Consider the following 22241-nt stretch of genomic DNA (forward strand, 5'->3'; position numbering starts at 1 on the left):
TAAACCACAAACAAAGTAACTGTTGACGAAAAATAAATCAAGCATATTTAGAAAGTTAGTAGTTTTAGAAATATATTTTCATTTAGTAACTACATTAGAATTAATGCCAAAATTGGTTTAGGAATTGAGTTACGTTGTGTTTTAATTAAAATAAGTTTATTGTAGTAAAGTAGTGACTAAGGATTTGTTAGCTTCTTTCCTATATATATGGCCTTATGGCTGAAGGTTCAATTGAGCAATCCCATGTAAAAGTTGAGACAGTAGTATATGTTAAGCATTGCTCCAAAACATTCGTGCCTTATTCGGTTCTTGCATATGTATTAGTGAATTGTTTATCATCTATCTGTGTTTGCAACTTCCAATTCCTTCTTGTTTATTAGTTTGTGAAGCTTTTAAAACATTCGTAGTATCAAGGCTCTAGGTTCAAAAGTTTGATTCTAGAGTGTTTGTGATACCTAGAGGGTATGCAGAGTTTGTGATAGAAAAACTTATACCACAGAAGAGCAGTACCTGTGTATATTGAAGAATTGGATCACAAGTGTTTTTGTAGTGATCGGGGACTCTATTATTGATTGTGATTGTTACTGCAAGTGGGCCAAGAAATTCAAGTAGGGGAAAAAAAAAGTTATTTGTGAAGGTACACAAATTATTTTCAAGTTGCCATGGGAAGAGAATTTATCAATAGTACAAAAATTAAAATTTTACACACACTAAGTATGTATGATGAAAAATTAGAATGGGAGCCAGTAGTGGAGAAATATCTCAAAGGATGTGATTTGGATAATATTCTTAAAATAAATCCTTTCTGTGGTTTGTTAAAAGAAAATAAGAAAAAAGAAGGCAAAGTTATTTTTCAAAATTATGCAGAAATCCATGATTATGCAGAATATTATATGAAAGTCTTTGTTGACTCTCAATCACTTGAATGGTTTTGGTTAGATCTGTATGGAACTTGATTATGAGTCCAATCCTAAGTTTGACATAGGAAGTTGGTTTGACAGAAGATATGTTTATTGGTATGTGAGAGATTTTTGAAAATTTTGATATAGTTGAAAATTATGATTTGCATACATTATTTTAGGTAACTGATGAAGATGAATTTGTCAGTGAATGTTTTGATTTGAATGAAAACGTGCATGAAAATATCTATGAAAACTTTTGTGGCAAAAATTATTTGCAAAAAGAAAGGCATGAACTATTGTTTGGAAATTGTTTGCGAAAAGAGACCCAGTCTTGATCATTGAATCAATTTGAAAATCTCAGCATTCTCCACTCTCGTTTTGGACTTTTACATCCTTAATAATCTCTCACTAGCGAAAATGATAAATATAGTCCCCCACATTTCCAAAAATATTTATTTTCCATTTAGTCCATCAAGTATACATTCAAGTTCCTAATCCAAAGAAAGCCACAAGGAGAAAAAGGAATTTACTAATAAACCAAAAAGGAAAACGTCACCACAAATTCTGTAGAAGTCCAGGAAATAATGTATATACCCTTTATGAATTAGCAAGGTTTCCCTACTCCTAATGCAAATTTATCCATATTACTAATTTATTCCCCATTTTCAATTATAGAAGAGGGAAAATTGAACTTGTAATTGTTGTAACAGGCAATCCCACAATATTCATAAACGTAGAAACACATATATGTCTAACTATCTAAGGAACTAATTATGGTTGAATAGCAATATAGAGTCATGATTTTATTACAAGGATAAGAAGTAGGAAAAAGCAATTGACAACAAACATCATAATTTAAATGTTGATGACTGCAACAGATTGTCCTTTACCTATCTTTTCTTAGAGGAACTCTTCTTTCCATTCACCATTTATCCAGCGTCCAATGCAAACTTGAGGAATATGAGAAATTGTCCGATAACCTTCACTCTGTTTATCCAAATTCTGTACTTCGTGGATTAGTTCATCAGACATATCATAAAATCCAACAACTTCAAGCTTGGTCAAGTTTTGGAGGCCCAAAGGCAGGCCCTCCATAAGCTTGCAACCAGAAATAAGAAACCGTTGGAGACTGGATAACGATTCTTTTTCCACTCTTACCCATTTCAGTCTTTTTAATTGCCCAAGGTATAATTTCTTGAGTTTTGGGAATCCTCCAGCCTTAAAACACAATGTCTCCCCTTCATAAGCACCAGAGAGAATAAGAGCTACCAGATTGGGCAAGTGTCCAAGGCAGTCTATTGCATTCTCATCTTCACTCAACTCACTATTCAGCAAGGCTAAAGTGCTCAAGGATTGAAGTGATATTAACCATTCCGGTACTCTCTCTAAACGCCCAATCAGCGACAGCCTCGTAAGAAATCCAAGTCTTGGAGAGACGGAATGTTGGAGATCAAGGGTCTCCTCTTGTTCAATAGAGCAGATGTGTAACTCTCGAAGGTTGGTCAGCCTCAAGAGGGAGGAGACCAACTCCTTTCCATCTTCTCTCCTCAGCTTTGTGATCCATAATTGCCGCAACTGAACGAGCTTCCCAATCTCCCTTACTACTTTACCACTGTTTGCTTCTATACATGAAAGGCTCTCCAAGGAAGTAAGCTTTCCAATTCCATCCGGAGATTTAAAGCCCCAAAGTGCAAAGTTATTTGAATAATCACCCGCTCTGCCTACGCGAAGGGTACGGAGTTTACTCAGCTTTAGAATTTCCACAGGCAACTCCGTTATAGTGGTTCCGAACAGATTTAAAAATTCTAGGTTTTGAAGCTGCCCAATAGATTTTGGAATGATTTTAACTCTGGTGCCACTTAGATCCAGATACTCGAGCTGAAATAGTTTGAAAACTTCCTTTGGGATGCTGTCCAGTTCCGCACTTGCTAAGTTTAAAACCTTCAGGAACTTGGGACCACCACATAAAAACTTGGACAACAATGAAGTTGTGAGAGAATCTTCATACCCGAATGTTTCCACGGACCGAAGACACTTTAAGCTGCTGAAGCCTTGTGGAGGAATATAAGTGAAGTTATGGATTGCCAGGTGTCGAACTTTGTCAGGCCATCTTGTGCAATATCCAGTGATTATGGCTGTGAAGCTCTGCTCTTTAGACTTTGAAACAATGATTTCGCGCAAAATATCATGAAGACCACATTTCACCAATTTGACATCAGCCCATGTGTCCTTAACTTGGATTAAGCTTCTGTTGACGAGTTCTTTTAGATATCTCATAGCTATATCAGTGGCCATCATTCCTTCTTTCTCTTCTATAAATCCTAGTGCTATCCATTTACCAAGTAAAATTTCGACATTAATTGGATGATCTTCAGGATAGATACTTAGATATAATAGGCAGTTTTTGAGATGATGAGGCAAATCACTGTAACTAAGCAAGAGTATCCTTCTAATTCTATCAAGCTTACCGCTACCATCTACCTCACTGCCAAAGCCACGAAAAATCATCTCCCATTCTTCTATCCTGTCCTTGTCCTTCAGAGCCAAAACACCACCTATTGCAACAATTCCAAGTGGTAGGCCCTCACATTTTTTTAGTATTTTTCTACAAACTTTTTCTAGATTTGAAGGGCAGCCATTACTTTGAAATGTTCTATTGCAAAAAAGAGTCCAAGAATCTTCATAAGAAAGGGGCTTCATCTCATGGACAAAGTCATGGGATGCCAAACAGGATGCAGAAGCTACATCGGTAATTCGTGTTGTCAACACAACACGACTAGCAGTATTGCAGTCAGGAAATACATATTTGATAGTTTCCCAGGCATCTAGACTCCACACATCATCAAGGACAAGGATGTACCTTCTTTCTTTGAGGAAGTCCTTGACAAATTCACTGAGCCTAATACCTTCCATGGAATCCACTTGCGGAGGGACCGGTTGTCTAATTTCATCATACAATTGTTGAATCAAGTTCCTGATGATGACTTTGAATTGAAAATTTTGAGAAACAGTTATCCAAGCATGGCTCTGAAATTGTTTCTTCACTGCAGCATCATCGTAGACCTTTTTCGCCAGGGTGGTTTTACCGAGTCCCCCCATTCCCACCACTGAAACTACTTTCAAGTGGGAATGGTCATCAAGGATTTTGGAGATGAGCTCTTTTTTGGGCTGATCGATGCCAACAAGCTTAGCCTCTTCAATCAGGAGTGCTTGATCACGAATATCACAATCTGCGTTTGCCACGTGCGAAGAGCGGGGGCCTATTTCTTGAGTACCATACAAGGACTGGTACCTCTGATGCCTTGCAGAAATCTCTACAACTCTGGCCTTGATATCTTTTATCTCCAAAGAAATCCGATGGCGGGCTTTCAGATTTTTTGTTGAGCTGTAGATCTTTTCAACACGGCCAAAGAATCCATCCGCGTGTCCACGAGCAAAGCGGAAGGCAAAATCATCGAGAACATCCTCTATATCATAAGCAACTTCTCGAACCTGCTTGACCCATTGTTGGAGTTGAGAGTCATTGTCCTCCTTCGCTTCAGCTTGTCTGAGGAAAGCATTCATGTCGCCGAGTTCATCTTTGATGAACTGAACATCTGGTCGAAGTCCACCCAAAAGCGTGCTCTCTTGGGAAAGTAAGGTGGAGAGCTGCTTAATTAGAAAGCCTACAACACTCTCAGCCATATTCCTTGGATAAATTTCACAGGAGTTGGTTTTCCTACCAAAACAATCACAAGAAAAAGTATGCTGTTCTCTCTCCTGGAAAGGGGAGGGTTAACTAGCTTGTTGGAAATACCAAGATCATGTTCAGGAAAGTCGTCCTTTCCTTTCTGCGACTTGTGGGGCTTGAATTTAAGCTGTCCGTAGAATATCGAGTGGCTAGAATATAGATAGACATGTAGAATTCAACAAATCAAACTTTCTTTTGCGTTACTGGGCTCCATGGATGGAGACGGGTAGCTGAATGCCTTAAATCTGGACTTGACTGCTCAGTCGTTGTTCCTTTCTTGCTTCCCCCAATTGATTTTAACATGAAAATCAAGATGAATACTTATACTTTTCAATTTACCGCATATAACAAGTAGTAAAATTTTAATCTATTATACTTCACGAATTATATTTCAATTTTTTCAAAAAATTTTAACATTTGAGTAAGGATAATAATATACTTTTTGAATAATATATAAAATAACAGCGACATATATCATAATAACTATAGATATATACATATCTAAGCGATAAAGTGATAAAATTTTAATAAATTTAACATCTCGTACATAAAAATAAGTTTAAAATTGGTATAAATATTGTATAGTCTTCGACAATTATAGTAAATTTATCCATTTTTTTAAGTTCCGTAACATTCAAATATGTTCATTCTATTCATGTAAGAATTTATATGCGTAATTTTTTTTGAACACATATTTACATGTCGAACTTTTACTCATGTTTTTTCAAAAAAATTCAGTATAATATGCATATATATATATAATATCTCATATTATACCCGTCACGTTATTTTATTAACTATGGTCCAATATAATCTTTGGGGCTGAAGTCGTTGTTCTTTGTAATAAAGTCATTCCTTTTTTTTTGTATTTTTTTCGGCCTTTGTTAGGTATGAACTGTGAAGTCGTCATTATCCAGTAGTTGTCGTTGGGTATGAAGTCGTCGTTATTTAGCATTTATTTGTCGACTGCTTTTATTGGGTAAGAAGTCGTTGTTCATTGGTGTGTGTCAAAACCTTTTCCTTTTAGAAATAAACGCGTAATATATAACAAAAACGCGTGCACTTGAGCGTGATTTCATGCTTTTTATGTTTGCTTCTTTTTTTTATATGTATAATTGGTATGGTTGCTTCTACTGTGCAAAGCGGGAATTTCGTCCCACAATGGGCAGAACCACTACAATCGCAGCAACTCTGCCTGCGACCATTGTCAAAGGCTTATGGGTCCACGTGGGCTTAGGCAACCGGTAGGCAATCGTAGGTGAATTACGTAGCAGACGAATGTGGGACTTTTCTAAAGGACTAAATTGCATATATGCATATAGACTGGATTCGGTTGTAAATTAATCATCATCTAGGCAAATGCTCAATTGGGAGAACACAAAGAGCCGAGAGACAATAAGACGCAAATACCAAATTCCTTTTCTCAAAACATGAATCCGATGCCATCATTTTCCAATTTTAATAATATTCCATTTCTATGCATATGATTGTGAAAAATTTCTTCAATTTCTCTTATGGTAGCCAACTCTATTACTGAACCAAGTAAATAAAACTAACTGTTTACTAAAAGTTCATTATTCACTCTCACTATCATTAGTTAATGATAATGGATTTTTGTTGAACCTATGAAATATTTGGTAACTAAAAATATATAGGTATACCTTTTCCTTTTTTCCCTTTTTCCTACTTTTTTTTTTCTTCTAAATCTTCTTCACTCTCTCAATTTGTTCTAGTATTTTTTTTAAGTTAATATTATACTAGTGTACAAGACACATTAGAAGCGTGTGCAAGTAATTAAAATTATATTAAAACCTCTACAAATTAATAAATTTGAGACCATACAATTTTTATTAATTTAAAGAGGTACTAGTTAATTGATAAGTTAATAATATATTAAGTTCTCAAGTGAACTTACAATTCAAAGAAACATCCATTTAATCAACTAAAGTTTTATTTTATTTTATGTAAGTTTTGATTTTTACTATAATTTGGTTATCCTTATCATTACATAATATTAATATTTAAAAAGCCAAAAAATTTTGACACTACTTTACTAGTTAAATTTGTGATTTATAACCTATCATGTGCAGTATAACTAGCTGCGGAGTTATGACTTAAGTTGATAACCATCTAGTTATTTCAATAGTTGAAATGTTCAATCTTTGAAAACTTTATATTATGTGATTTATATTTATGATTATTTTATCTACAATCTCAATTCTAGTTTCTTGGAGTACTATGTTAATTATGTTTATGACTACTCATCTACAAATTCGATTTGGATTTAAAAGTCACAATATTACATATAATATTACTTATCTAATTTCTAAATTTAAATTAAAATCTACTAGGTCAATTATGTCACGATTCTGGTTTCTTGAAGCACTATGTTAATTATGTTTGTAATAATTCATCTATAATTTTTACTCCAATTAAAAAGCCACTATCTATGCAACATATAAAGTTAGAGGGATTACAGTTAGTGTAAACTTTTTTATGTCATTTTTTAAACTTTCTATTTTATCCTTAAAGAAAAACTAATTTTTGATCTGACTATTTAATCACATTTTGTCAATATAACAACTCTAAATATTGTAACCACTAAATTACAATAACCTTATAAACGAAAATTCTTTGATAGATTTATAATAAATGCAATTACATAAAAAATAAATTTTATATAAAATTAATGCAATTTTTTAGTGCATACAAATGCCCATATGTTGTTGAGGGGCATACATGTTATTTCTCGTAAAAGCACAATGGACCTTGTGTGAAACTTCTTCTACTTTCCGGTCACTACTTTTAATAGCTCTTTTCTGCCCTGCTCCACAGTGATGTGTTGTTCCTTTGCTCTTCCCACATGCATAGGTGAGTCAGCTTCCACCATAGATAAAACCTCTATAATTGAAACTCATGAAAATTGTCTGATAGCTTTGGAATGGGGATTGTCTGTTGAATTTTCTTAAATGATTATGTCTATTTGTATCTCTTGTATATAGTATAGGTTTTCTTATGTACTTGAGAGCTTTTTCTCTTGTAAAAGAACGTTATTGCTCATATTAATATAAACTTTTACAGTTTTGCGTAAACAAGAAAAAACTTGTAATAGCAAATTTAGTATTTGTAAATTGAGAATTATCATATTTTCCTTTTCTTAATCTGTTTAGCAACCATTTGTATCCAAATTTTTTTCTTTTTATTTCTTCTAGCTGTTGATTTCTTATTCTTATACACACCTGGTAGTTGTTTTTATAAAGAAAATAATAATAATATCTCTAAATTGAGCATAATCAAATTTTAGATGTTAGAATTGGGTGTGTTTATTTATTAAAACAAGCATCAATAAAATCAATTAGATGTTAGACTTAACTTAATTATCATGAAATATGTCATAGGACAACATATATTTTTAATTTTGTTTTATTTGTTTGTATTGTGCTATTTGTTTACCTTACATTGGGAACTTTGACTTTTATTCCTTTACTTTAAGAATAAGTAATGCATTTATTAAAAAAAGCATTCATGTTAGTAGTATAATTACCAGCTAAGAAAATATCAAATTACATGAAATCAAGCATTCATGATATTCCTTATTCGTTATTATGTTCTCATTGTCCATATCAAGTGAAAAAATATTTATACATTTGCTCGAAAGCAAACAATTTAAACCTGGTCAAAATGCAATTGCAATCAAATGTCTACCCTTCAAAAAAAAAATAATAATAATCAAGTAGAATAGAAGGGGTCATATACCATGATTCTATTAACCAGCTTAAAATGACATACTCATTCAAATTAATTTTAGAGAGTCTTTACTATTACTATTGTAAAACTTTTCCATGTCAAAATCTTCTGAGTCATAAAATAGATTTGTTCAAACATTAGTACGGAATAATATAGCCAAAACTACACCTGAGCTTTACAAAATTCAGGTTCTGACAAAATTCACAACAGCTTCGTACAAATTGGTGTCCTTACCGATCTATAACTCCTTTTTTCAGGTTACTAGAAGTAAAATTCCAAGAAGCAATTAAGCAACTTTGGATTGTAAATAGGAGCTTCTTGTTGACTGCTTTTACACACATCACAAAAATTTCTTTAACTTTATAGATTTAATCAAATTGAGTACTGCTTCAAAGCATTTAAAGAGTGGAATGTACAAGATTTATCCACAACTAAGAACTATAATTCACATTGCTCTCATCTCATTAACCTGAACGAACTCATTCCTGATTGCTTGTAATCCACTGAGGACATCTTTAATATTCATCCTGTCCCTCTGAATTTCTGAAGAGCATGAAACACCAATCCGAAACATCGATAGGTAGCGTTCCTCCTGACTGATGCTGCCGCCTTTGCTTGTTTTGGTGATTATACCTGCTATGGATTCTGCTTCCATTGAGATCTTTGGATCAACAATTTCCATTATCTGATGGGAAAGAGCCGTCTTAACATAACTATGGAGACTAAAATCTTCTGTGAACATGCTATCAGTAGGCCTTTTCCCTGTAAACAATTCAAGCAATAGAATACCATAGCTGTATACATCTCCTTGTGTTGATACCTCTCCACCCATGCCATATTCTGCAATTTCAAGTTCCAGGAGGACGGAGAAGAATTATTGGCTGAAATGCTGAAGGGATTGAAAGGTCGAATAGTTGTGTACATCTCGGACATTCTAATTGAAAGATTGTTTAAACTTAAGAAGGCATGTAATTGTACCTGGAGCAACATATCCAACTGTTCCTTTAATTGCTACTGAGCTGCTTTGATGTTGATGGGATTTACCTTCGATGGAGGAAAGAAATTTTGCAAGGCCAAAATCACTAACCAAGGCACGAAAATCATCACTTAGAAGTATGTTGCTTGGCTTTATATCACAGTGGATAATCGGTGTCCCACAATGGTTATGAAGGTAATCCAAGGCGGACGCAATGTCGATTGCAATATTCAGTCTTTGTATCAACTGGAGCTTCATTAGGCTTTGTCCCTCTTCCTCAGCTGAACTTGGATGTAACCAATTCTCTAAACTTCCATTAGGCACATATTCGAAAATCAAAGCCTTGAAATCGTTCTGCTTGAAGTCTAAACTTGAACAAGAGGTTATGATCTTGACAAGGTTTCGATGGCGGATGTTTCTCAACGCTGCACATTCAACCAAGAAGCTCTTATGGGCACCATGTTGGTGGGGCTTAAGAACCTTAACAGCAACCATTTGCTCATCAGGTTTGAGGACCCCTTTGTAAACAGAGCCATATTTACCTTCACCAATCAAATTTTCTGAAGAAAAACCATTGGTGGAATCATATAATTCTGCATATGAGAGCTTCTGATTCTGTTTTTCTGCTGCAGAAGTAAAAGGTAATTGTTGTTTTGAGCTTCTTAGTCTATGAATTGCATAGGCAGATATGAGTAGTAAAACTATAGCTAGAGGAATAGTAATGGCAATAACTATTACTATAGGAGTAGACAGCTTTGCTTTCTTTTTGGTAGGTTTAGGACAAGATGATAAGTTCAATGCTTTGATTCCTCCGCATAGCTTTCCATTCCCCAGTGCTGAAAAGGCACTAGAGTTTGCAAAGATCCCATCCATTGGCACTTCACCCTCTAGCATATTATAGGAAAGATTTAGAGTGCTGATGAATTTTAATTTTGCCAAAGAAGCTGGAATTTGCTCTGACAAATTATTCTGAGATAGATCTATGACCTGAATGCTTTTCAATTCTCCTAAAGTAGAAGGTACAGAGCCTTCCAAAAAGTTACCTTTCAACCGAAGATATTCCAACATCTCGCAACCATCAATAGAGGTTGGAATTTCACCAGATAATTTGTTTTCTGAAATATCCAATGACACAAGATTCTTCAAATTGCCAACTTCCGATGGTAATGATCCGGTGAATTGGTTTTGAGCTAAGAGGAGGCCAAGAGAGAGAGATGAAAGACCAAGAAGTTCTTTAGGTAAAGCTCCACTTAGGCGATTCTGACTAACAGTAAATCCTTGCAAGTTACTGCAGTTACTCAAAGAAACAGGAATGTTACCTGTAAGCATGTTCTGTTCTAATACAAGAATCTGTAGTTCAGAAATGTCACCGATTGTTGAAGGAATTTCTCCTGTGAAGCTATTTTCAGACAGATAAAGCTCCTGCATTTTAACAAGTTTCCCCACGGAATCAGGAATTATGCCTGAGAGAGAATTGTTACGCACATCGAGATAGCCCAAGCTTGCAAGGTTTCCAATCCCGGAAGGTAAGCTACCAGATATAATGTTATCATTCAGCCACAAAGATTTGAGTTTGGTTGAAAGATTGGCAATGGCAGTTGGTAGCATGCCTCCAATTTGAATTCTTGACAAACTCAATATTTGTAGATTTGTGCAATTTGTTGAGGAAATAAAGCTAATATCATTTGCGTTATCAGTTCCAAGGGGATTATGGCCAAAATGCAAAACCTGAAATTCTTTCAGGCTACCTAGATTTTGTGGAATTGGTCCTGTGAGTGAATTGTCTCCTATGCTAATTTTTATGAGCCCTGAAGCATTTGCTAATGTAGTGACAGGTGCCGAACCTGTTCAATAATAAATACCTACTCGAGAAAAATACAGATTTTGTATATAGCGGTGAGTAGGGTCGAATCCACAGGGACTGGGGATAATTCGTTTCTTCTAGAGTCCAAGGTATGGGGGGTTTTGGATTAAATGCTAACTAAAGAAATTAAATGCAGAAAATAATTAATTAAAAGAAATAACTTAGAGAAACTCTAGCCAAGGATACACTTCAGAAATGGTTCACGCACTGATCATTGATTCAAAGATAATTCCAACATTTATTACCAGAGTGGTTATAGTTGTCATACACGCGATAAACAACCAACCTTTCCTTACTTTCTCGATAGTTAAGGTACAACCGTTAACTATTTCTCTAACCCAAAAACAATCCTAGGTACGACCGTATGATTTAATTTCTAGATTGCATTAATAATTAGAAAAGCCCAATCCTAACTAACAAACACGCTACGAGGGTTTGTTTAAGTTAGATCGTATGTTTCCCTGACATAAATCCAAGTACGCCAGTTGCTACTGAGATAGAGATAACGAACAATTACGGATTCAATTACCCCTATTTAGCAAAATAGCCTATGTGAATAATTAAAAATTGCGCACTAATCAATCATCCACACGAGCTATAACGGTTAAAAGCAGGAAACATATGAATACCAATAAATGAAGGAAGCAATTAAAATAAATTAGATCTCACAGTAATTATTGAACCAATATTCAGTTGTCCCCTTGACTAGAATTGAGAAGCTAGTTCTCCATTAATGGAGAACCAATGGAGAACCAGCTGTGCAAAAGAGCTATTTGAAGTTTACAAGATTGTTCCTGGCCAAAATCGGCCAAGGAAGAAAAGTAAAAGTCGGCTACGGAGAAAAAGTCCCTGACCTCCGTACCTTCTTTCTAGCTTTTCCAAGTCCCCACAAATTTAAAGACAAGCCTTCACTAAGTCTCCTAATCCTCTACGTTTTTGGGCCACTCAAAGGGACGAAGGAAATTCCTTTTCTTTTAGGCTAGGCCCACCAGAGAGAATAAACAAATCCCCATCCGGATTCCTCTCCTTCAAAATTGGTACCCCAGTACCAATTTTCCTAAACAATAGGAGTCCTATTATAGATAGCTTTCTTTAGCTCTTGAAATGGCCCCACTGCCTTTCGGCATTGAAGTCCGCTGCTTCATTCAGCTTTGGAAACTTTCACGTGTGCAAATTATCCCGAGAATCCGTCCTCGAAAGCTGGAGTTAGGCGTGGGCACGCCAACCTATCAGGGAGTCTGCTGGAATGACGATTTTCAGTACTTTTTCTTCACCACTTCCTGCAATTAATCCCAAATATCAAATATAAGTAGAATATATCAATTAAGATAATATTTGGCTAAAATCAAAGGGAAAAATAATTATAAATTTAGCACAAATTATGACTTATCATGTAGTTGGAATTGATCCAAAGAATTGGTTCAAATCAGCCAAAAATAAAGTAAAGTTTGGAAGAGTCAATCCCACAGTAGCAGGAAACTGTCCACTTAATAGATTGTTAGTAATAGAAAAGATCTGGAGTGTCGAAATGTTGTAGAGCTGAGGAGGAACTGCACCTAAAAGTTTATTTGAGGACAGCTCAAGGACATGCAGATTTGAAAGCCGACCAATCTCAGCTGGAATATTTCCACCTAGATTGTTTCTTGATATGCTAAGTATCTGAAGAGAGGAAATATTACCCAAAGATGGTGGAATGCTGCCTGAGAAATTATTCCTGGAAAGGCTCAGAGCATAAAGCTTAGATAAAGTGCTCAAGTCATCTCGAATTCGCCCGATGAGCCTGTTACCCCTTAAATCAAGAATACTTAGCTCTGAACAACCCGAGATATTTAATGGAAGTTCTCCCTCAAAGGAATTATTGGCAAAACGAAGATACTGAAGCCGAAAAAGTCTGCCTACTTCTTCAGGAATCATACCATGAAAATTGTTATCCGGAATATTGAGTTCTCTGAGAAAGGTAAGGTTTCCTATGGAGGGAGAAAGAGAACCAACCAAGTGAAATGATGACATATTCAAGACAGTGACTCTTTGATGAAGCAGGCCACATGTGACTCCACGCCAATCACAAAAATGAATGGAATCATTCCAGGAGCTTAGAGCCTGGAATGGATCTCCTTGTATTAGACCCTTGATGTCAAGCAGAGATTGGTAGTCTGTCTCATTGCTTGTCTCGAAATGAATTGCAGCAGCAGAAGCAGTAATAAAGATATGAAAAAGAGTACAAAACAAAAAACAAGATGAGCTTGCTAGCCTGAAATTCTTCCTTTCATATGCCATTGCGTACAAGAATTAAAGCTCAGAAAAGCAGATGATAGTTAACTACACAGAATGCATATATGCATCTTCTCTTGTGTTGACGTTTCATAAGAAGTTGACTAGTATCCTCTCTTCCTGTTCATGGCGTAAGCAGGAAAATGACCTTTCCCTTGGTATCATGCATCGAAGTGAGTGAGGAACAGGGGACGAAAATGTGCAAGAGTGGAATTTATGTATTTGCGTTTTTAGATTAGTTATCCACTGTTGTCTTTAGTTGAACCTTTGCATTTAGCAAGAATATCACCTCCAATAGTCAACTTTTTGAACTGCTAATTCATGTAATCCTTTAAGTCAAATTTTCCATTTACTTAGTTTGGAATTTGGATTGGCATCTACGCTGCATTTGATGGAATACTACGAAAGCCTGCAACTGATGTCAAGTAAAAGATGTGATTAAATTCAAGGCTACATCCAAGGAATGCAAGCGCTAGCTTTAAATTCCTAGCGGCCAACTCAGCTGGTTCTATAAACTTTTGTCAAGATATGTATTTGTTCTTGAGAAAAGAAGAATGATATCATTATCATAAAAGATATCCGCGTACGTTAAAGCAGTTAGAGATATCGGATGAAACGCTGCAGGGATCTTTTTCTTCTAGAATATCGGATGAAAGTGACTTAGAGATATATAGGATGATATATTAATATCTGTTATTGTATCACATAATTTGGACTTAGCAAGGGACCCAGTCTGGATCATCAAAGCAATTTGAAAGCATTCTCTGCCCACTTTTTGGACTTTAACATCATTAATAATATATTAGGAAATATGCTAAATATAGTCCCTCACGTTTCTTGAAAATATTTAATTCATTTTTTATTTTTTATATAACTTTAATATTTTTTATTTATTAAATTTCTTTTAGTCTTATTGTGAATTTATATTTTCATGAATTCATTTTTTCATCAAATGGGGAATGTAATGCAATTTCCGACAAAATCATATTACCATAAAAAATGATCTTTGAGTTAGCAAGTAGCAGCATTGGGTAATCAAATTAGTCCACTGAGCCTGAATAACATTGATTTACACTCTAGAATGATCAATAATTGCTTAAAAAAGATATGACATTTTGGTAAAATGAACATATCTTCTCCTGGATTAAAGCAAAAGAATGAACATTTTGGTTTATTCATATATGAAGTTGACATTTTCACCTCCTCAAAAGCATGAAAACAAAAGGGCAAAGGAAATAGCTAACAAGAAAATAAACATGCAAGTGCCTTATACTCATGATTCCCACCAAAAATTGGATTAACAAATAAAGGAAAAAATAGATATATAGCCATATTCCAATAGATATCAAGATGGCCAAGGCACTTAGGGTGTTGAATATTTATCCTCATCATTGTCCAAAGATAGCAGATCTAAATTGACTGAAATGCTGGAAATTCTTGTGGATAATGACTAGTAAGACTGCTAGATTATATTCGCTGGTATAACTAGAAAAACTGTTAGAGATAATTTTTGAATAAATTAAATTTTTTGGTGAGATATTTGAGCCCAATGGGTACCCAAGTATTTCCCAAAATTTCCCATCAATTAATGAGTACAATTAGGATTTGTCCCATTTTAAACTCAATATCAAATTACAATAACCCTCCCGTCCAAAGTCCCCATGGGCATGGGTAGTCCATTGCGATTTGAGACAAATTACCACCTCTATCCTAATCCAAAGAGTGATACTAGAACACTGTTTCAAATTTTGTTTTTGAGCAAAAGAAATAACTTTTTCAAAATCAAAAAACAAAAGACACAAGAAAAGGAAAAAGAAAAGGATTTATTACAAAGAATCAAGATATTTTTACAAATCAAATCTTTATGCACATAAAAACACATACATATCTAAGGACTAAATGTGGTTGAACAACAATCCAGAGTCACGCCTTTATTAGAAAGATAAGAAGTAGGAAAAACTAAGAAGGCCACAACTAGATTTTTTTTTTCCCAAAAATTATAATTGACATCGAAGACTGTAAGTCAAATATTGAGATTGTCTTTTACCTACTCTTCTCTTAGAGGAACTCTATTTCCCATCGATCATTTGTCCAGTATCCAATAACAACTTGAGGGATATGAGAAATTGTTTGATAATCTTCACTTTGCTTATCCAAATTTCGTACTTTGTGAATTAGCTCGTCAGCTTTGGAGGATTTTGACTATACAGCTTTGGAGGATTTTGACTAGGCCAAACTTATTGGTGAGTAAAGTTATGAAAACTAGATACTTTAGGGGGGAGTCGATATGGACAATGAAGTGTAAGGGCGGAGACTCATGGTGTTGGAAGAGGTTAATGAAGGCAAGGGAGCTACTGGAGGGAGGGAAAAGGAAAAGGGTGGGAGATGGGAAATCTATTAACATTTGGAAGGATAGGTGGCTCCCATATACTGAGAGTGGGAAGGTGATGACTCAACAAAGGGATGAGGTGCAAGTGCAACGTGTACGTGAACTGATTAATAAAGGAAAGTGGAATGAGGAGCTGATTCCGCAGGTTTTCGAGGAGCAGGAGGGGAAGGCAATTTTGAGGATACCAATAGGCTTTAAGTGTGTTTGAAACCAAGAATAAAATTTACTGGAGCAAGTCTACCACTGGTGAATACACAGTAAGATCAGGGTACAGATTGGCCAAGGGTGACAAAAAGAAAAGGGATTATATGGGGAAGAGTACAGAACCGAGTACCAGGAGAGCAAACTCACCACAGAGATGGAACTTTTTATGGGGTCTGAATGTCAAGCATAAGTTGAAGCACTTTATTTGGAAATGTTTACAAGGTATACCACCAGTAAACGCAGTCATAAAGGATAGGTGTTCGATGGGTGATCATCTCTGTAAGTGCTGTGGAGAATTTTCAGAGACGATTGAGCACTTGCTTTTCTTCTGTACCAATGCTCAATCCATCTGGAAAGCAGCGCCAGTTAGTTGGGAAGCGTTGGAGAGTTACAGGAGTAATTGTGAGCACTGGTGGATGGGACTCAAGGAAGCTGCAACAATGGACAGTGGACAGGAACGAGTCATGCTAACAGTGAACGTACTATGGCAAATCTGGAAAGCACGAAATAGGAGACAATTCGAGTCCAAAGGAGGTGATCCAATGGTGGCAATTAACAGAGCTGTTACGGAGTGGAGCGAGTACCAGGAGGCTCAGGTTAAAGAAGGGAAGTCATTTAGCACTGGATGTAGTGGAAATGAGGAGATGATAGGTTGGACGGAACCAAGGGTGGGATGGGTCAAGCTGAATTCAGACGCTGCAGTACAACAAAAGGAGGATAGAGCAGGTTGGGGTATAGTCATTGTTCAAAGTCGCGGTCGCGGTTATGGTCGCGGCCTGGACCGTTTCATATCGGTCTCTGCATATCAGTCGCAGTCTCGGCGAGACGCGAATTTTTGAAATATTTAACATTCTAAAAATTGTAAAAAATATGATAAACAAAAATAATTAAAAATTTTGTAAAAATAATAAAAATTCGAGTTGACTCGGGATTGAAATGTAAAGTTTGAAACAAAAGCTACAAGAGGATATTTCAGTGATTAATCCGTTCCGAATTTTGCAGCTCCAAACTGTAATCTGCTGGTAGATTATACCAAAGCAATCTTCATGTTACAAGCAATATAAAAGGCAACACCAACCCAATTGAATACCTTGATAAATCAAACCCGAACTGAAAGTTTCTTTTCTTTTTTTAATTGGACCAATTTATAAATTTTGTAGATAAATTTTTGCTCTGCTATGTGTTCTGTGATCACAGCACTATCAAATAAACCACAAACAAAGTAACTGTTGACAAAAAATAAATCAAGCATATTTAGAAATTTAGTAGCTTTAGAAATATATTTTTATTTAGTAACTAGATTAGAATTATTGCCAAAATTGGTTTAGGAATTGAGTTAAGTTGTGTTTTTAATTAAAATAAGTTTATTGTAGTAAAGTCTAATAAGGATTTGTTAGCTTCTTTCCTATATATATGGCCTTATGGCTGAAGGGTTCAATTGAGCAATCCCATGTAAAAGTTGAGTCAGTAGCATATGTTAAGCATTGCTCCAAAACATTCGTGCCTCATTCGGTTCTTGCATATGTATTAGTGAGTTGTTTATCATCTATCTGTGTTTGCAACTTCAATTCCTTCTTGTTTATTAGTTTGTGAAGCTTTTAATCTCTTCCCTACGTGATTTTTTTTTTGTGTTAACAAGTAGTATCAAGGCTCTAGGTTCAAAAGTTTGATTCTAGAGTGTTTGTGATACCCAGAGGGTATACAGAGTTTGTGATAGAAAAACTTATACCACAGAAGCGCAGTATACTGAAGAATTGGATCACAAGTGTTTTTGTATTGATTGTGATTGTTACTGCAAGTGGGCCAAGAAATTCAAGTAGGGGAAAAAAAAGTTATTTGTGAAGGTACACAAATTATTTTCAAGTTGCCATGGAAAGAGAATTTATCAATAGTACAAAAATTAAAATTTTACACACACTAAGTACGTATGATGAAAAATTAGAATGGGAGCCAGTAGTGGAGAAATATCTCAAAGGATGTGATTTGGATAATATTCTTAAAATAAATCCTTTCTGTGGTTTGTTAAAAGAAAATGAGAAAAAAGAAGGCAAAGTTATTTATCAAAATTATGCAGAAATCCATGATTATGCAGAATATTATATGAGAGTCTTTGTTGACTCTCAATCACTTGAATGGTTTTGGTTAGATGTCTATGGAACTTGATTATGAGTCCAATCCTAAGTTTGACATAGGAAGTTGGTTTGACAGAAGATATGTTTATTGGTATGTGAGAGATTTTTGAAAATTTTGATATAGTTGAAAATTATGATTTGCATACATTATTTTAGGTAACTGATGAAGATGAATTTGTCAGTGAATGTTTTGATTTGAATGAAAATATCTATGGAGGTGGATGAATATATTGAAAACTTTTGTGGCAAAAATTATTTGCAAAAAGAAAGGCATGAACTATTGTTTGGAAATTGTTTGCAAAAAGAGACCCAGTCTTGATCATTGAATCAATTTGAAAATCTCAGCATTCTCCACTCTTGTTTTGGACTTTTACATCCTTAATAATCTCTTACTAGCGAAAATGATAAATATAGTCCCCCACATTTCCAAAAATATTTATTTTCCATTTAGTCCATCAAGTATACATTCAAGTTCCTAATCCAAAGAAAGCCACAAGGAGAAAAAGGGATTTACTAATAAACCAAAAAGGAAAACGTCACCACAAATTCTGTAGAAGTCCAGGAAATAATGTATATACCCTTTATGAATTAGCGAGGTTTCCCTACTCCTAATGAAAATTTATCCATATTACTAATTTATTCCCCATTTTCAATTATAGAAGAGGGAAAATTGAACTTGTAATTGTTGTAACAGGCAATCCCACAATATTCATAAACGTAGAAACACATATATGTCTAACTATCTAAGGAACTAATTATGGTTGAATAGCAATATAGAGTCATGATTTTATTACAAGGATAAGAAGTAGGAAAAAGCAATTGACAACAAACATCATAATTTAAATGTTGATGACTGCAACAGATTGTCCTTTACCTATCTTTTCTTAGAGGAACTCTTCTTTCCATTCACCATTTATCCAGCGTCCAATGCAAACTTGAGGAATATGAGAAATTGTCCGATAACCTTCACTCTGTTTATCCAAATTCTGTACTTCGTGGATTAGTTCATCAGACATATCACCCAACCCAAGAAGTTTAAGCTCGGTCAAGTTTTGGAGGCCCAAAGGCAGGCCCTCCATAAGCTTGCAACCAGCAATAACAAACCCTTGGAGACTGGACATCGATTCCTCTTCCACGCTTACCCATTTCAGTCTTTTTAATTGCACAAGGCCTAATTCCTTGAGTTTTGGGAATCCTCCAGCCTTAAAACACAATGTCTCCCCTTCATAAGCACGAGAGAGAAAAAGATGTACCAGATTGGGCAAGTGTCCAAGGCAGTCTATTGCATTCTCATCTTCACTCAACTCACTATTGTCCAAGGCTAAAGTGCGCAAGGATTGAAGTGACATTACCCATTCCGGTACTCTCTCTAAACGCCCAGTCAGCGACAGCCTCGTAAGAAATCCAAGTCTTGGAGAGACGGAATGTTGGAGATCAAGCGTCTCCTCTTCTTTAATGGAGCAGATTTGTAACTTTCGAAGGTTGGTCAGCCTTGACAGGGAGTAGAGCAACTCTTTTCCATCTCCTCTTCTCAGCTTTGTGATCCATAATTGCCGCAACTGAATGAGCTTCCCAATCTCCCTTACTATTTTACCACTATCTGCTTCTATAAATCCCAAACTCTCCAAGGAAGTAAGCTTTCCAATTCCATCCGGAGATTTAAAGCCCCAAACTGAAAAGTTATTTGAATAATCACCCGCTCTGCCTACGACAAGGGAACGGAGTTTTCTCAGCTTTAGAATTTCCACAGGCAACTCCGTTATAGTGGTTTCGAACAAATTTAAAGATTCTAGGTTTTGAAGCTGCCCAATAAATTTTGGAATGATTTTAACTCTGGTGCCACTTAGATCCAGATACTCGAGATGAAATAGTTTGAAAACTTCCTTTGGGATGCTGTCCAGTTCCGCACTTGCTAAGTTTAAAACCTTCAGGAACTTGGGACCACCACATAAAAACTTGGACAAAAATGAAGTTGTGAGAGAATCTTTATTCCCGAATGTTTCCACGGACCGAAGACACTTTAAGCTGCTGAAGCCTTGTGGAGGATTACCAGTGAAGTTATGGATTGCCAGGTGTCGAACTTTGTCAGGCCATCTTGTGCAATATCCAGTGATTATGGCTGTGAAGCTCTGCTCTTTAGATTTTGAAACAATGATTTCACGCAAAATATCATGAAGACCACATTCCTTCAATTTGCCATCATCCCATGTTTCTTTAACTTGGATTAAGCTTCTGTTGACGAGTTCTTTTAGATATCTCATAGCTACATCAGTGGCTATCATTCCTTCTTCCTTTTCTATAAATCCTAGTGCTATCCATTTATCAAGTAAATTTTCCACATTAATTGGATGATCTTCAGGATAGATACTTAAATATAATAAGCAGTTTTTTAGATGGTGAGGCAAATCATTGTAGCTAAGTAAGAGTATCCTTCTAATTCTGTCAATCTTGCCACCACCATCTACCTCGCCACCAAAGCCACAAAGAACCATCTCCCATTCATCTATCCTGACCTTGTCTTTCAGAGCCAAAACACCACCAATTGCAACAATTGCAAGCGGTAGGCCCTCACATTTTTTTAGTATTTTTCTAGAAATTTCTTCCAAATTTGAAGGGCAACCATTACTCTGAAATGTTCTATTGCAAAAAAGAGTCTAAGACTCTTCATCAGAAAGAGGCTTCATCTTATGGACAAAGTCATGAGAAGCCAAACAAGACGCAGAAGCTACATTGGCTATTCGTGTTGTCAATACAACACGACTAGCAGTATTGCAGTCCGGCAATACATGTTTGATAGCTTCCCAGGCATCTAGACTCCATACATCATCAAGGACAAGGACGTACCTTCTTTCTTTGAGGAAATCTCTGACAAATTCACTCAGTCTAACAGGATTCATGGATTCCACTTGAGGAGGGACTGGTTGTCTGATTTCATCAAACAATTGTTGAATCAGGTCCTTGATGATGACTTTGAATTGAAAATGCTGAGAAACAGTTATCCAGGCATGGCTCTGAAATTGTTTCTTCACAATAGCATCGTCGTAGACTTTTTTCACCAGGGTGGTCTTACCGAGTCCCCCCATCCCTACCACTGAAACTACTTTCAAGTGGGAATCGTCATCAAGGACTTTGGAAATGATTTCTTTTTTGGGCTGATCGATGCCAACAAGTTTAGCTTCTTCAATTAGGAGTGCTTGATCACGACTATCATAATCTGCATTTGCCACATTGGAAGAGCTGGAGTCTCTTTCTTGAGTACTATATAGAGACGGGTACCTTTGATGCCTTGTAGAAATTTCTACAACTCTAGCCTTGATGTCCTTTATCTCCAAAGCAATCCGATGCCGGGCTTTTAGATTCTTTATTGAGTTGTAGATCTTGCCAACACGGCCAAAGAACCCATCCGCATGTCCACGAGCAAAGCGGAAGGCAAAATCATCGAGAACATCCTCTGTATCATAAGCAACTTCTCGAACCTCCTTGACCCATTCTTGGAGTTGAGAATCATTATCTTCCTTCGCTTCGGCTTCTCTTAGCAAAGCCTTCATGCTCCCGAGTTCTTCTTTGATGAACCGAACATCTGGTTGAAGGCCCCCCAAAAGTTTGCTCTCCTGGGAAAGTAACGTTGAGAGCTGGTTAATCAGAAAGCCTACAACACTCTCTGCCATATTGCTGAAAAAAATTTCTTAAGTGCTAGTTTTTCTACCAAGAAAATTTTGAGATTTTTTGCAAAATTTGGAAAACATGCTGTTTTTCTTTTTTCTTTTGTAGTACAGAGGTTGTGATTTATATGTATAGCAAATTCTAGAATGGTATGATTTCAAAAGAATAGCTACTCAAGAATGATATGAATTTAGAAAAATATGTTGTTTTTTTCTTTTTCTAGTGTACAGGTTGAGTTTTATTTGGCACTTTGGTAGTATGCCCAGAATGACCAAAACTTATTGTAGCGAAAAATTGAAAGATTAGTCTACCTGAAAAGAAAAGCATAGAGAGCATAACCTAACAAATAGGCAAAGGATAGCT

General features: G+C 35.8%; 3 protein-coding genes and 1 pseudogene across 3 annotated transcripts; all 4 read right to left on the reverse strand.

The window, feature by feature from the left end:
• Positions 1 to 1802: 1802 nt before the first annotated feature.
• On the reverse strand, positions 1803 to 4683 carry LOC113780065 (disease resistance protein RPM1-like). The gene has a single exon (XM_027325885.1). It carries the CDS (start codon positions 4584 to 4586, stop codon positions 1803 to 1805), a length of 2784 nt encoding a protein of 927 aa, XP_027181686.1. The 5' UTR covers positions 4587 to 4683.
• Positions 4684 to 8824: 4141 nt separating this feature from the next.
• On the reverse strand, positions 8825 to 10272 carry LOC113780066 (probable LRR receptor-like serine/threonine-protein kinase At3g47570). Its single transcript, XM_027325887.1, has 2 exons — positions 9358 to 10272; positions 8825 to 9219 (listed from the first exon to the last, which is right to left on the reverse strand). The coding sequence occupies exons 1-2, from the start codon at positions 10247 to 10249 to the stop codon at positions 8825 to 8827; spliced, it is 1287 nt and encodes a 428-aa protein (XP_027181688.1). The 5' UTR covers positions 10250 to 10272.
• A 2336-nt stretch (positions 10273 to 12608) lies between these two features.
• LOC113780067 (LRR receptor-like serine/threonine-protein kinase EFR) lies at positions 12609 to 13496 on the reverse strand. Its single transcript, XM_027325888.1, has one exon. The coding sequence runs from the start codon at positions 13494 to 13496 to the stop codon at positions 12609 to 12611; it is 888 nt and encodes a 295-aa protein (XP_027181689.1).
• Positions 13497 to 19099: 5603 nt separating this feature from the next.
• LOC113780068 lies at positions 19100 to 21883 on the reverse strand (annotated as a pseudogene).
• Positions 21884 to 22241: the final 358 nt, after the last annotated feature.

This window comes from Coffea eugenioides, chromosome 8 (assembly GCF_003713205.1).
Source record: "Coffea eugenioides isolate CCC68of chromosome 8, Ceug_1.0, whole genome shotgun sequence".
Lineage (NCBI taxonomy): Eukaryota > Viridiplantae > Streptophyta > Magnoliopsida > Gentianales > Rubiaceae > Coffea > Coffea eugenioides.